At 37.6% G+C, this 17,166-nt stretch overlaps 1 protein-coding gene across 1 annotated transcript in view; it reads right to left on the bottom strand.

Moving 5' to 3' along the window:
• Positions 1 to 7,953: 7,953 nt before the first annotated feature.
• Positions 7,954 to 17,166, bottom strand: part of LOC118020046 (ciliary-associated calcium-binding coiled-coil protein 1-like) — a 130,898-nt gene continuing 121,685 nt past the window's right edge. The window contains exons 6-8 of the mRNA XM_035019886.1: positions 14,567 to 14,689; positions 14,022 to 14,162; positions 7,954 to 8,843 (exon numbers count right to left, since the gene is read on the bottom strand). Coding sequence (XP_034875777.1) covers positions 8,769 to 8,843; positions 14,022 to 14,162; positions 14,567 to 14,689 — 339 coding nt within the window. The 3' untranslated portion in view covers positions 7,954 to 8,768. The remainder of the gene's footprint in view (positions 8,844 to 14,021; positions 14,163 to 14,566; positions 14,690 to 17,166) is intronic.

The following is a 17,166-nucleotide window of genomic DNA, read 5'->3' as shown; positions in this document are numbered from 1 at the left end:
CAAACTCTGTCTATGATCTGAGCGTGTCTTTTATTTTAACTTGTAGACTATCCAAACCAGAATAATACTTCAGAAACACAGATTGGTTTTTAGGAATAAATATAGTTAATATTGATAGCATCCAACATATCAATATTTGCTCTAATGTGGGCCTTAGTGAGGTTCCTGTAGAAGTATTTAGTAAATAACTTTTATTTATTTATTTATTTATTTATTTATTTATTTATTTATTTAAGCGAGAGAATGAGAGAGAGAGCATGAGAGGGGGGAAGGGCAGAGGGAGAAGCAGACTCCCTGCTGAGCAGAGACCACGATGTGGGACTTGATCTCAGGACTCCAGGATCTTGACCTGAGCCGAAGGCAGTCGCTTAACCAACTGAGCCACCCAGGCACCCTACTAAATAACTTTTAGCGAATTAAAGAGTATTTCAGCTCAGGAAATAACCTTGGCTGAAAGGAAAAACTATTAGCAAATTAATAATTTAGAGTCTTATTTATACTTTTCTTATTATAGTAGAATAATCCCTAACTAACCATAGATATTTAAAAATTTACTGGCCTTGCTTAAACTAGAAACTATTTAAGGTGTGTCCTCTCATGGGAAATTCCTGAGTGTGCAATTCATCACACTTGTAAGGCTCAGTCAATTATTTCATAGAATGTCAGTCTAGGAGGGGCCGTGGGCTTATATAAACTGAGAAGTAATTACCTTATGTAATAAAACTAAAGCAGGTCCCTAGCTAATGAATTTGCTAGTTGTTTTCCCAGTTTATAGACATTGACCCATATGAGACACAGTACATCGGCGCAAACACAGACAGACATATTCACTGAGTTAATTAGGGCACGCTAAATTGCTGTAACAGATAGACCCCAGAATGAAGTCATCCTAAGAAGTGGTAGCTCATTTCTGCCTCATAAGACAGTCTGGACACATGATCTAGGTTGGGAAGTGTCTCCTGCGGTGGGGGCATTTAGGAACCTAGGCAGACAGTTGCTCTATTACCTTCAAAATGTCACTGTCCTCATAGCCATCCAGCAGAAAGGCGGAAGAGAGAACAAGGAGAGGTATTGTTTGGTCTTGAGCAACACCCTCCAAGAAGCCCACTTCACTTCTATTCACATTTCACTGGCTGCAGCTTAGTTACATGGTCATATCCGACTGCCACGTGACCTGGGAAATGGAGACCTACCATTCTGGGAGAGTGGATTCTGGTGGACGGCTTCTGACACGTATGCACGTATGTAGTGTAATGGAGCACCAGGCTGGCAAAGTCTCCCCGCTGGGTGACCCCATCCTCCCTGGTCTCTTCTCCATTCTCCCTACTGCAATTAGAATCATCTTGGCATAGCGCAAATGGGCTTGTCCTTCACCAACCACCTCCAAATCTCTTGAAACCTTTCAATAACTCCTCATTGTATTTAAGACAAAGACAAAACTCTTTATCCTGACATACAAGGCTCTGCATAATCCAATTTCCACTTACCTAAGCATTTTCAGATTTGGAAAATGCTCCCACTCATTTTCGAGGCCCAGGCCACACCCGCTGCTTTTCATAGTCTCTACTTCCTGTGTTCTCTTTTCACAGAGACTTCACACTTGCTGTTCCCTTGGTCTGAGAACTCTTTTCTCCCCTCTTTGCCTCATTAGTGCCTACTGATCTTTCAAATGTGACTCTCCCAGTGGAACCTTCCTTGATTTGCTCATAATCCTCTAAATAAGCTCTCACTGCAGGAGTTTATCTTTTTTTTTTATAGCATCCATTACAGTTATGCTTTTATAATTGCTTGTGTGATTGATTAAAATCTACCTCTCCTGATAGACTATAAACTCCATGAGGTCAGCAGTTATGCCTGTCTTAGCTTATATGTGCTCAGTGTCACTTCTTACCCCCAGAAGATACTTATTAAACATGTGTTGAACATAAGGAGGTTTGAATGAATGAATGAATGATCTGTATTCTAGTTTGGATCCTGCCACAAATTAACTATAATCACCAAGTTTTCACTTGTTAGGGCTCACTTTCTTCATTGTGACAGGGTTGAATTAGATGATGTTCAAGACCTTCAGCACCATGGTCCTGTGGTCCTACTATTTGAAAATTGAATCCTGTGGGTCATAACGTTTGTCCAATCACTCAGTTACATTTCTTTAACATTTTTAAAATTTTTTAATTTTCTTAAATTTTATTTTATTATGTTATGTTAGTCACTATACAATACATCATTAGTTTTTGACTCTGAGAAACAAACTCAGTTACATTTCTTAAGCAGATGCAACAAGTTCTGGATCTGGCAAGGTAGAGTGACAACACTTCTTATTGTTTCATTTTGAATTTCAGCACAAACGTTAACTATATCCTAACCCATGAAACCCAGTAACAACTGAAAAGGGGAATGGATAAGGTTCATGAAAAATAATAGTATCAGTTATTATGCAGAAAAAGATAAGGAAATAAAAGGCAGAAACATTTTGTTGATCACTGTAGGATTAACTTCTGTCTAGGGTCGGAAGATGAGCACTTTTATTCTGGTTGAATTTAAAACTTGGTTTTAGAAAGGTCATGTATTGACAATACATTCATATAAAATTTCATCAGGATATGAACAGGGGCTTCCCCCTCCTTTTTTTTATTTTGAGATTGATATTTGATAAAAAAAATTAATATCCAGGCTTTTTTAGCCTTTTTCTGTGTGTGACATAATGGCAAGAAATCATGGCCATGCCCGATTTCAAGTTGTTGGATATCACTTATGTTTCATCTATCTAATCTATCATCTATCCTCTCTCTATTTAAAAACAGCATTTTCCATATTATGCCTATGTTATATAAGTCAAGGAATGCTCATTGAGAGAAGTCTTAGTAGCATCTAGAGGAAATTGACCTCTTTGAGAACAGCTTGAGAGACTGGGACCATTCTATAAATAGTTGATGTTTTTATTGAAGGTTAGCTGATAGACCATATTATATGTTATATTGCAGAGTTGGGTATTAAAAGGAACCCATATACCCTCTGCTTTTATGAGTAATGCACGTTTTTAGAAAGTATCAAAATCTACCACAGAACTGAGAAGGTAAGTTTAGGCCCAAGACTGAGGATGTTTGCAATTTCTCTAAAAATGGGATTTATCAGTTTGACCTTCTTTATGAGCATTTCTTTTTCCTGCTAGTTTGCAAGATGGCTACATCTTATTTTTCATGTGTCACTAGGAAGGAGATGTCACTACAACAGTGGTGAAATTTAACTAGGGGCATCTTTCCTTCTAATTTTGTTTTGACTGAGATTCTTTAAGTTAATACATGATTTTTTAAAAGTTTGATATACAGAAAAATTGATCAGATAGTACAGAGACTTCCAGTATACTGTTTCCCTCCCTCCCCACAGTTTCTCCTATTATTACTAATTATTACTGTTATTATTAGTCTTGCATTAGTGTGGCACATTTGGTACAGTTAATGAACCAATATTGATATATTTTTATTAAGTAAAGTTCATATTTGTATTTCTTTAGATACCCTTTTTCTGTTTCAGAATCACATCCAGGATTCCACATTTTATTAGTTGTCATGTGTCCTTAAGCTCCCTCTGGCTATGACATTTTCTCACACTTTCCTTGTTTTTGATGACCTTAATGTTTTTTTTTTTTTTTAAGATTTTATTTATTTATTTGAGAGAGAAAGTGAGAGTCAGAGCAGGAATGGAGGGGGAGGGGCAGAGGGAGAAGGAAAACAGACTCCCCGCTGAGCAGGGAGCCTGATGCAATCTGGGGCTCGATCCCAGGACCCTGGGATCATGACCTGAGCCGAAGGCAGATGCTTAACTGACTGAGCAGGCACCCCTGACCTTGACAGTTTTGAGTACTACTGATCCGGTATGTTGTAGGCTCTTCTACTGGAATTTGCCTGATGTTTTTCTCATGATTAGTCTAGGGTTATGGGTTTTGGGGAGGAAAGTACTATTTTCATCAACTCATATCAAGTGTATATGCCATCGACATGATTTTTGACTATTGATGTTGATATTGATTATATGGAGGAAGTAGCATTTGTCAGGTCTCTTAACTGTAAGGTGCTCTCTACATACTGTATTCTTAGAAAAAAGTCACTATGCACAGCCCACACATAATGATGGCAGTTATGCTCCTCGTCTTTTGGAGTAGAGTATCTACATAATTTGTTTGAAATTCTTTTGCAAGAGAGATTTGGACCAAGATTTCTTTCAAGTAGATGGGCTTATTTGGGTTTTGGGCTATCCCAATAAGTATTTGTGGTTGTAATTACGTATATATTTTTTAGATAAGGCAATATGACCATGGCAATGTGACAGAGTGGAAAAGGTACTAGATTCGGAATACGAGGGTCTGAGGTCGCAGAGCAGCCAGGTACTTCCCAGAAGTGAGACGTGGGTACACCTGTCTTCCCTGAGAGCTGCTTTGTGTGATCAGAGGTTCTACTTGGCAAGTCACTTTACTTGCTACCCTCACTGCCTGGAACAGATGTTCCCTGGGGGGTCATGGCTGGTTTCTCCTACCCTGGTCTCAGCTTGAAAGCCACCCCTTCCAAGCAGAGTTCTCAGAGCACCGCAGGTAAAAGTAGCTCTCCCACACCCCGGAACCTTCTATCCCATGGCTTTGTATTAATTATTAGCATGATTTATTGTTATCTAAGATCCTCTTATTTCTTCCCTTGTTTATTATCTGCTTCTAGATTATAAACTTTATCAATTCCATGAACTCCAGCAAGTCAAGGACCTTATCTGTCTTATTTCCTTTGTCCTAGCTAGAAGTGCCCTGAATATATTCAAAAGAACAAACAAACATCAAATGACCGTTGGAGACATCTGCACTGAACATTCTTTGAAGCTAAAAATTAAGTAAAATAACACAAAACTCTTTGGTGACTCAAACCAAGAGGAAAGATAAGCCAATCTCCACTGCTGGTACTTTCATGAAAAAAGGAGGGATCCTAAAAACAAAAGAGATTTTGAGTATTCTTTCTTTGTTTTGGAATTTGAATTCCAACAAGATGGTATTATTTTGAGTTAGATTACTTTTTGCTTGGGAAACTTAAATTAATAGGTATTTTGGTTGCCACAAAGGAGTACTGACTTCTCTTGTTTAACAAATCAATGTCCAGGAAAAAAAAAAAAGACTTTGATGTCCAGAAGAGGGACGTCTTCCTGAGGCTCTCTGAAATTTGAGATGTCAGAAGTATTTCTCCTCTACAATTGTTGGGAAAAGGAGCACGTTTATTCTCTAGGGCAACTGAAGCATAATGAAATGCAATCTAAGAACATGCAAACTTATTATCTACCAGGATGGTTGAATGGTTCCAATCAAATGGAGGATAGAAATAGGGGCTTTATATTCGGATTTTGGAAAAATGACTCCACAGCTATATTTAGGCTCAACAGTGCCTACAAATACCTGAAATTGTGGCAGTCTGTGGCTTGTTCATAACATAATGAATATATTTTCCCTTTGAAACTTATCATGGAGGTGAGGAAAAAAGTGCCCCAAATTATTCCTGCAGATGGAAGAATGATATCTTACTGTGGATGCAAGAGAAAGATTGCTGCTTGTCTAAGTAATAGGTTGGTATTGGTTTTTAATTGGCTCTTCAGAAGGCTGCCTCTGTGTCAAAGACTGCTTCGAGTAGGTGAACCTTGTGACTTCAAAAAGTCAAAATTTTTCTTTATTTCTCTCACTCGTAGGAATTGCTAAGAAGTCGAGCTTAGCATCATTAGCAGTAGGAACCCTTTTATGAAAATACTATTTTCCTTGTCTCCATGGATAGAAGGCCTAGCACCAGGGAGATGACATTTTAAAAAATATGAATCTGATGTCAATTGCTATTTAAAATTTATCAACAAGTTTCCATTGCTATTAGCTTAAAAATGAAATTCTGTAATGTGGTCTATGGGACCCTGCGAAAGCTTTGACTGTGTCTAAATTGTTCAGCCTCTCCTTGTGTCCCAGGGACTTTGCACTGTCTGAATTTCCTCTTCCTTCACCTTCTTCTGTCTAGTTAATTCTAGGTACCCCTCGGTTCCTAGCCCAAATGTCAAAACCAGTGGGACATGTCGTGACCTCCCAGACTCCTTTGTTCAATACTCTCATAATTCCTCAAAGCTTGTCCTTATCACAGTTAGTATTAACTATTTCCCCTACTAGATCATTAGGACAGAGACCATGTCTGTTTGGCTCCCTACTCAGTGCCCTGGTACATAGTAGGTACTCAATGCTATATACTGGATAATGAATAAATGAATGAATGAAAGGAGCAGAGTTATACTTTCCTTTCTTGCATAACTTTTCTGAATACTTAATATGCTAACAATAGTGTGTTCCTTTATTATAACCAATAACAAAAAAGAAAGACCAGTTTTCACTTTGTTTCATATTGACAATGAGATAGCTCAGTGAAGATAAAGGTGAAGAATGTGGGTTTTATGATCATAGATACCTCAGTTCAAAACCTGTTTCTACCACTTACTGGCTGTGCGATCATGGGAAAAGTACCTAAAATTTTTCTGTGTTCCAGTTTCCTCGTCTATAAAATAGGTCAGACCTGGGTTTAAAGCCCTGATCCATCAATTACTAATTGTGCAACTTGGTTCAAGTTAATAATTTCTCTAAGCTTCAGGCTCCATAACAGGTACAATCATACATGAGGCTAATAATACCTATCTTTCTCTGCCTTAAGGTTATTAGGAGGATTAACCACACACACACACACACACACACACGCATTTGTTTATAAACATATAAACATTGCTCAATCTGTGTGGAGTAAGAAGATAAAAGCAAATTAACACAACAGTGTGACATTATGTTCTTCTTATCAGAATACCAAAGATAAAAAGTTGGCCAGTGCTTGTTGGTAACAATGTAAAGAGAGATAGGTATTCTCATTTCACTGTTGGTGAAATATCTTTGAAAGGCACTAAATTTGACCTAGAAATTTCCCTTCCTAGGAATTCATCCTACAGGTATAATCATACATGTTCATAAAAAGGGCAATGTAGCGTTGTGATAGTAAATTACTGGAAGCAATAAAAAGTTCATCAATAGGACTAGTTAAAAAAGTTATGGAATTGATAAAATGAAATACTGTATGGTCGTTAAAATGCATTGATAGGGAATTATCTCCAAAATATTTGATGAAAGGAGCAATGTAAAGAACAATGCAAATTATGTTAAAAATAAAAAGATCACTCTATACAAGCATCCAATTATTTAAATGGATAAAAAATACTTCTCCAAGAATTTACTGGGGGGTGCCTGGGTGACTCACTCAGTTGAATGGCTGCCTTCAGCTCAGGTCATGATCCTAGGGTCCTGGGATCGAGCCCTGCATTGGGGTCCCTGCTCAGTGGGGAGTCTGCTTCTCCCTCTCCCTCTGCAGCTCCCCCTCTTATGCTCTCTTTCTCTCTCTGTCAAATAAATAAATAAAATCTTAAAAAAAAAGAATTTACTGGAAGCCATGGTTGCCTCATGGGGAGAGAAATGGGGGTACCCAGCTTCGGTGAAATTTATTTTTCATTGTCTACACTTTGTTGTTGTCTTTAACTGAGTGTGTATATTCCTTTATCAACTCAAATTAAAAAGAAAAGGATTTTATTTATTTATTTATCAGAGAGATAAAGAGAGAGAGAGAGAGTATAAGCAGGGGGAACAGCAGGCAGAAGGTGAGGGAGAAGCAGTCTAAGAAGGGAGCCTGATGTGGGACTCCATCTCAGGACTCTGAGATCATGACCTGAGCCGAAGGCAGACGCTTAACCGACTGAGCCACTCAGGCACTCCTAAACTGGAAACTTCTGGAAGGAACTCTCCCCTTCCTAGTAATGCTCTCCATTCTCAAATACTCTGAAGTTAAGAAATTTGGAAAGGACTTAGCTAGTAATTAATTTAATTTATCCAACCTGAAACAATCAGTTGGCAAATAGATATTTTTCTTCTAAAATCATATTTTAATAAAGGTATTTAAAGGCTTGAGATGTTTTCAATCATTCTACTGCAATATAATGGTTAATTTGAAGAGCTCTGTGAGTTTGATTTGTACTTAAGATTTTTACAATCTATATATAGGTTGGTCTTTAATAACCATTTATACATTGCTTCTTTTTATATAGGTCATGTATTCTCCTGGGAGAGTAACAAGATTAGAAATAACAAATGCAGTACAGAATAAATTAAAGTGCTTCAAACTGCATTATATAATTTCAGAAAATTAGTTTCACACTGAAACATTTAAATAAGAAAACCAAGTGATTTAAGGGGGGGGGAACCATAGTGTATGCATTTTAATTGCTATTGTTAGCAAGTTTTATCCTTGGCAGTGTGGTATCTGTTCACAGGGCTCCAGTAATATGGCAGCTCACTGGGTCAATATGGATAAAATTATTATTATTTTTCCTTATTTAAAAATGTTGGCTTCACTCTCCCTGAAGATGAATAGCATTTATTAGTCAAAATGTCAAAGGGGTATCGTAAAAGTAATTGTATTTTTATATATAATTCTCCAAACTCTTGTGTACAAAATGTTCTTATTACACTTAGTGCCATAAATTTGGAGGCTGTTACGGGACAGGAGATAGCAAAATGGGGGCCAATACTTTTCTAATTAGTTAGGATAATAAAATGTGAGGCTTGGTTTTCCTCTCCCAACAAAATGAAGGAGATATGCTGCTCTGGAGAGTCTACTATTCTGGCTGGTTGTGTTTGGTTCTGTGAAGTTTAGCATCACTCTCCTTGTACTGAGTCCTCAGGCCTTTTTCAATTTTTCTATTCGTGCATTAAAGGCCTCTTCCTGTATTTGCAGCTTTTCGTTTATCGCGGTCTGTGAAGACAATCATAAAAAAGTGGTTATGATGGAGCTATCTTTTGCTGCACATTGTCTTTGTGGTTTTGACATACTATAGTGCCTAAAGACAGACATTATCCCTCACACACCTTCCTGTTTTGCAGACAGAGCCGTGTTTCAGCCTGTAGTGATGTGATAACACTTTATCATATTTCTCTGCACATTCCCGATGTATAGCATGGCTGCTATGAACAGGAAGTGGTATTTGGACAGCCATTTTTCACATAGCCTTGTGTTGGAAGATAGGATAATTTATCTGTATTTTCAGACGGACTTTACCAATAAGCACCGAATCAGAATAACTGCTCTGGGCTCAGTTAGTGCGGTGTTGTGTGTCCCCCCACCCCTTTGCAATGATGTTTTTGTCTCCTGTGTAAATACATTCTAAACGGGATCTCAAAAAACTTCTGTTGTGAAATCACAACACAAATAATCTCACAATTAAAACAATTCTCATAATTAAGAATATTCATCAGACATTATAACTCTTGGAATTATGCCACTTTGCGGTATAGTTTGGGTAGAAAAAAAGTACGTGATTGCTGACAGGTTTTAGTGTTTGCCGCAGCTGTGATAGCATTTAGCCTCTGGCAGTGATATTCTCTGGGCTGACATTGCTACCTGCAAAATTCCAGAAATCCTTCCACGTTATCTGAACATGAGTAGTCCCGGAAATGTCTTCCTTTTTTTCATGATGGGTAATAAAATTATGCATAGAGAAGCCAGTGGTGAGCGATGTGGCAAAACTGGTGTTTTGTTTAGGTGATTTAAAAAACATTTACGAGTGTATGAGGAGTAGTTTATACACATAACTATTAATAAGCAATTTGAAGTTTAGAATGTTAACGTCTATAACATAATTTGATGTCTTCGGGGTAACTGTATTTTGAGAAACTTCTGTTATTTCAATTTATACAGAATAAATTTAAAAACTCAAATACTGTTTTGGGCTACATATAAATTTTCATTATTATTTATTTATTTATGAGTGTAACTGTAATAGATAGTTTTGAAGTGTACACTCTGGTTACCTTATCTGATGAGATTTTGTTTCACCTTCATGGTAAGAATCAATATTTCTGAAAAGATCACACTGGTGTCAACAATTCTGGATCCTTATGTGAGTACCCATCTTTTTGATTCAAGTTTTTTTTCATTGTTGTTTTTTAAAGATTTATTTATTTTAGAGAGAGAGAGCACGCATGCGTGAGGTGGGGCAGAGGGAGAGGGAGAGAATCTCAAGCAGACTCCCTGCTGGACCTGACATGGGGCTCCATCTCACCACCCCAAGATCCTAACCTGAGCTGAAATCAAGGATACGACGCTTAACCAACTGAGTCACCCAGGCGCCCCTGGCTCAAGTTTTATCAAGCCCTAGATGAAACTCTGGCCTCTGGCTTCTCATTTTTTTCATTTTTCCTTTCTTGGTGGTTGGGTGGAGGAGGCAAGGAAGAATGAACATCGTCCTCCAGGTTACAAAGGAACTCTGTCATTTTTCAGGAATCACTAATCCCCTTGGTCATGGTTTTAGTAGAGGTGGAAAAAACATTGGTCTAGGAGATGGAGACATAGGGATTAATTTAGTTATGTAGCTTTGGACAAGTCCCTGAGCCACTTTGGGGATTAGTTCTTATCTGAAAAATTAAGTAGTTAAAAATTAAGTATGTTAACATTATATGCTAACTTTTAAATTCATAATTCCAACTCTTAATTTTCTGATATATTCACCAATGTTATATTTCAGTAATACAGCCTTGTGAAAGATTTTTAAAATACGTTACTCTTGCTTCTTTCTGGCGTGCAAACTATTAGACCATAGAGGAATTGAAACGGTTTGAAGAAATAATCTTGTCACAATTCCAAAGAATTGAGAAGCACCACTCTAACTAAACAGCTAACTCTTCCCACGTTCAATTAATGTGTTCAATGTCCACTAATAATTTCCTTTCTTTCAACTAAGGACGCAGCTACTATTATCTACCAGCTTCTGTTTCATGGTGTCACCAGTGTTTGCACATTAACTTGGAGGCCTTTCTGGTATTTCACTGAGACAAAATTCATCGACACAGGTGTGGGCTTGTGGGAGAAGGTTCGTGAGGGTAAGGTGCAGGCCGAATAGCGTTGTGTGCTGACAGGAGAGCTACATTTCAGATCTCTAGCCTATGGTGATCAGTACTTCGGTTCAGACCCAACCAGCAGCACCTGGACGAAAAGCCTCCTGCTCTGGACAAGAACGAGGTTGTCATTAGTCTACCATGTCTCCTTGTTATTCCTCGGAACACTGCTGAGCAGATTAGCTATCCCACCAACCACTAGCATAGGAAAAGTTTCTATTGCCTTTAAGGGAAGAATGGAAAACCCATGACCTGGGTTCAATAGCCTCTCACTGACCACTACCTTGAGGTATTCTCCCACTCAGCTTTTCTAACCTGGAAATTCAAGTTGACCTAAAAATACCTATAGTCCTAAGATGGCAAACTTCCCTCAAGGTTTTTACATTATTTTACCCTGTTGCTTAGGGCCAACAGCCAGCATTTAATGTAAGAATGTAGTGTTAGTATTCATATTTTTCTGAAACGTAATTCTTTAAATATATTAAAGTTTGCTCCATTGGGTATAATTTTATTATACAACTCAGGGCCAAAATAATTTCATTTTGAATGTATCTTTAAAATTAAAATACCTAAACTATATAAGCTTAAAATGTTTGCTCTATTCAGTATAATTTTAATTAATATCTCAGGGCCAAGATAACTTCATTCTTAATAAATCTCTAGAACTATAAAGTTCGTCAATGGGAAAGTAAGTGGATTAACATAAAAAATTTAAAGATTCACACTACATTCTCTGAAATTTCTGAATTACAGAAAGGGAAAAATGCCTGAAACCACACTGGAGAAGGAGCTCTAAAAACTGTATTCAAAACATGAATTCTCTACTGCCTTTTCCTCCAAAAATTATAATAACAGCATGGCTCTTAAATAAAGGAGAAAAAAAAAAACTATTGGAAAATTGAAAACATCTTGCAAAAACTAATTCATTAAATGGTCCTACAGCAAGTCAGCGTGTTCCTACACTGACCACTGACATGTGGCTACCTTTGAACAGGGATGCTGTAGTTTTAAGAGCCAGCAACATTGGAAGGCAGGGTTTAGAAGGGGAAAATAACTTACCTATCTAAAACAGGGGAAAAAATTTAGGTAGGCAGAGAGTAATTAAACTTGGGACTTGACCAAGACACAAGGGTAAACACTGAAATCGTGCCATACCACCAGAGTATTAAAGTCCAAAGTAGTCTGGTCGTGATATTAGAGGTTGTGTGGTTTTTGCGGATAACACTGGGATTGGAACGAGAATCCAGGTCACAGCTCCCATTCAGGGTCTTTCAACAGTTCCTGACCCTGGAAACACTGGATAAATGATTTAGTCTTTCCGTGTCTATCATTTTTCAATTTATTTATCAGGGAAGTGCCTGGCTCATTCTCATGTAGTTTACCAGGACTATTGAGAGAAAAGACATAAAGGGGTTTGCTAGAACTTGAGACATCGTATAAATCCACATCACCAAGCCATTTTATTGAAAAATTGGCAGTAATTTGGCCCAGACTAATGTCCATGAATCCACTTAAAATGGAAATGATTGTGGCACCTAAAGGATCTGCATCCCCCACCTCTGGTCCAAGTCCTTTCTATGCCTAATTGCATTTAGATGAACAAGCTAATGAACTTCCAGCCGCAGCAAGGTTGGCTTTAGGCCAAAGGGACAATAACACACATATACAGCAATCATATTCTTTCTGTTATAGAGTAGTGGTATAAATGTTGCAAACTCTAACAGTAAAAAAAAAAAAAATTCAATGAACAGTTAAAAATATACTGCTCACTACATGGAACATGGCCTTGGTAAAGATGTTTTCAATTTTGGGGGCCTGCAAACAATTCTATTACTGTCTAGTAGTTCCTCAGCAATAATTTCAGAGCTGCCGGTTGGCAAAGGAGCCCAGGGCCATGATTATACATAAACTATATTTAGATGAAATGTTATCAAATCTAAAAAGGAGATATGTTCTGAACTCAGTTTAATTCAACTGCACTCTGCCCTTCCACACAGTAACCAGTTATTACATTCATGGGATTGTTAACAATAAAGCTTTGTGTAAAACGTGTTCTACCACTATTTCTGGTAAACACTAAACACCCCTTATTAAGCTGAGGACTTTGGCTGATTCTGTTGGTATCAAATCATTAAATGTTATATAAATAGTGCATTAAAGTTTGATGATTAGACAAGTAACAAGGTATGCTTATGCCAAGCTAATCTTTTGCTCTTTCTAAATTAGTTGTTAATATAGTGTGCTTTTTATATATCAACTTATGTTCAGATAACAATTAAATCTTTCCCTGAGATGCATTAATATTTTAAACATGTAGTTTGTTGTTCTATTGATTCATGGTCATTTCTACAAGAAATTGTAAATCTTCTTAAAGTATGCAATTCACTTATTTAACCATTTTGCCTGAAAAATGATGCAAGTCTTTGTGTTGAGGTAGAGATGGGTTTTTGTTTTGTTTTGTTTTGACAGGAAAAAAAGGTTAGACATAAAGTTAAGCTGACTGATCCCTGAGTGGCAGTTGCTACCGGGATGGCTGTCCCATCACCATTTCCAGGCAGCCTTTGGTATATATTGCTTAGCTATTAGTGGTACATAAAAAGGAACAAACTCTCCGAGAGGGAGTTCAAGGATTTGAAGGCCTCTCTTTAGAAATTTGGTGGGAAGACTTACCTAAGAATTATGGTTGATCTTCTGTGTTTGCTGTTAGAAAGGTACTCAATTTACTCTTGCATGAGCCATGTTTACAGTATGACGGGCATGAAGTTTTTACCGTTTTACTTTTTGGGTTTTGATGACGGATGATTGTGGAAACTGGCAACACACCCTACTCTAGGTGCTGTTGGGGAACCTGTTTCGTGTGATCTTATTGAGTCTCAGATGACTCAACTGTGAATTACGGGGAGATGTGAAATTGAAGTCCTCCATCATAAGCATCACTCTTGCTGGCGGAGTGTGGGTAGTGTTTACAGACATTAAGGCTCAGGTTGGCTAATTAACCAGTAATAATAAAATAAGTGAGCACACTATCAAGGCTGAGTACCTGAATGCCAATTAAAATATCATCTGTGACTTGATCCAGAACTGCTTTTATATCTTTGATGGTGAAACCCACTAAAGGATCCACGTCGGAAGTGTTGGCTTCTGACTGGGATTCCTCAGGGCCTTGTTCTTGATCCAATCCCTGGAATATTAAAAATAAAGAACACTCAGGTGACTTCTGGAACGTTCAGTGATTTATATGTAACCTAAAACTTCCCCTGGGTACTTTTCTACAAGGAATGATGTTGATCTGGAAGATTTTGATTGGATGTTATCCTGCATTTCTGTTATTCATGAGCATCAGGACAGATCAAGTCATGGTGCTGCTAATCAGTGCTTACTTTGAGGAAAGTGGAAGTGGAGAGATTGAAATTGCTGAGCCATCCTCAGCTGGCCCACGAGCAAGTCAACCCTAAAAGAAATATTTATACTGAACTGGGAAAAATCAGAGGGAAAGAAAATGGAAGAGCATTTGTTTTTTTCCCTCCTGCCCATAGAGAATAAAATGCTGAGACAAGGTGAATTAAGAGACAGAAGGAAACCTACCTTCATTTCTGTATCCAATGTTGGAGGTGGCTCTATGAATGTTGAATAAATATCAAATGAGATTCCTTCTTCTAGAGGATCCGGAAAGAGACCACGTGAAGCCTTGACAACCTCTAACACTTGCTGGAGGGGAAGAAAAGAGCTGTATCATGGTGACTAACCACAATTTCAGCCAATTCATTCATTTCCCTTTCTATATTGTAATGAATATATAGTATATAATACACAGCACATATTATATAACATATATCATACAACCTATTATCAATTAAATTAATTAAAATTATATGATAATATATAATTATGTATAATTAATGCACATATAATTTTATATAAGTGTGCATATGCATATATATAGTGCCAAGTCTATTATATTTTAAGTGCTATTTCCTCTGAATGCTTGACACCACCGCCCTCTTAGTTCTCTTTCGCTTTTTGCTCTCTGTATCTCTGTATCTGATAATTAGCATTTTATTCTTCCCACTGTCTTATTCTCTTTCTATACTATGTGGCTTAGGACTTCATTTTTTAAAAATTTTTTATTGTTATGTTAATCACCATCCATTACATCATTAGTTTTTGATGTAGTGTTCCATGATTCATTGTTTGTGTATAAAGGACTTCATTTTATACTGTCTTGATCTTTAAATGTTTTATGTGTCAGTGTTCCCTTCCTGTTGCCTACAAGCTCTCTGTAGGTAGAGACCGTGCTTTAGATCCTCCGTATATCTTCTCCAGTTCTGGCAGAGTTTGGGTGCTTGAAACATTCACCAACAGCCTAATTGTGATCAATGTTACTCAGCAGAGTGTGGCCATTCTTGGGGGCAATGGCAAAGTGGCCACCGAGAACTTGGTGATGAGGACAATAAAGACTCTGAAGGTTAATGCATAAAGCCAGTACACTATGAATCAGAGAGGAGATCTGCAAAACCAACCAAAAACACAGAGGGTGAGGCAAGACCTCACCGTGAGCACTTGAGAATTTTGTAGCAAGTGTGTAAATCTGAGGGAGGGCGATGGTTGGTCAACACTGGAAATGAAGAAACGGGAGTCAAGTCAACTTAAGCAGTGTCCATCTCACTGTGACTTGAAGGTGAGAAGAGGAGGGTACTGATTACAGCAAACATCTGAATCATTTAATTAGTTCCTCTTGTTCTGATTCTGTGTTTAACAAGCAACATCTTGATCATAATTTGACTTCCCATCTCCATTGATCTATAAAGATGTACCCTGCTCAGTGCTTTGATCTTCATGCCTATTGCATTCCTCACTGTACATTGGTATGTTGATGTTCTCATTTATACAGTGAGCTTGCTTTTGAGGCCCAGAGGTGAAGCCACCCACCATGTGCTGACAAAGACAGACCCTGAACATACATGTTTAAAGACAAAACCCTGGAAATGCATAAAATCACCAGCTAATTACCATCCTACGGGACTTGGAAAAATCTGAAATCATCATCCATTCCTTTCTAACTTCTCCACAATATTTCAGGTTAACTTACCTGTTAAACATGTGGTCATGTATAACTTATAGGTTGTAATGTTTCATCGTTTGAATATTAATAATGTTTTCTTATTTAGATAGGTTTGGGAATGTCCTGAAAGCTCAAGCTATTGCTTGGTCATCCCAGTGTATTTTGCATTGAATTCATATTATTAACTTTAATTCGATTTTATAGGAAGCTGCTGCTTAGTATAAATATAGAGAAGAACTGAAGTGTTAGGACTCTGTAGTCAACACAGTTTGGAAACCAAGTGATTAAATGGTTGGCTTAAGGTCAAATCATCACTTAGTGCCTGGGCTGGGAGTTAAACCCTGCTGTGCCAACTTCTTGTCCTGGGCAGTTTTCAGTATCCATGTCATCATGTTGCCATACTTGGAAATTATTACTATTAATCATTTAATCTCTATTCTGTTAGGTGACATCATTCCAGATCGTTCTTCTTAAGTTGACTAAATGTTAATCAAAATAGAATCTAAAAAAATATATATATAAGAACAATTCTTTTCTGTCATCATATTCATGTCATTTTTTCCCCTAAATGGGACATACAAACATTTTCTTCTTCCCACAAAACTATTTGTACCTTTTTTCATCATGCTTGTTTTTCATCCTCCCACACCTTATATTGCTCTTTATTTTACCAAGCTAGGAAAATGAAACAGCTAAATATAATTTAGTGTCCTTTGCAACATTATCAGTAAAATAAATAAGCTGCACATGGGAATCTAGAGACGAGGGCAGATGATGAGTGGTATAGACTTTCACAGAGGGTGAGGAATAGGAATTTGGGGGAAGTGGTGCTGAGTTAGCCATTGGAAAGCAGAGAGAAAGGAACCCAATAGGGTTTACTGCATTTACCGTAGACCCAGGGAAAGACAGCATGAGCAAATCTTCAAGGTAAAATAGTTCTTTTAATGAAGCAGAATTTTATTTTGTTGCTCTTGCCAAATTTGTCTTGCAACTCTGCTTTTCTACACACAGGCTCTTTCTGCAAATTGTTTCTGTGCCCTTGGTGGAAGTTCTCAGCAGATGGCCTCCACGTCCTGGTGGTAGCCGATTCCCCCCGCCTCCCCTTGTGCCCTTTTTTCCATCG

The sequence above is a fragment of the Mirounga leonina genome, unplaced genomic scaffold (genome assembly GCF_011800145.1).
Source record: "Mirounga leonina isolate KUSES-001 unplaced genomic scaffold, KU_Mleo_1.0 Mir_109, whole genome shotgun sequence".
Taxonomy (NCBI): Eukaryota; Metazoa; Chordata; class Mammalia; order Carnivora; family Phocidae; genus Mirounga; species Mirounga leonina.
Note: the sequence above shows the minus strand (reverse complement) of the source record. Positions and strands in the feature narration are given on the sequence as shown.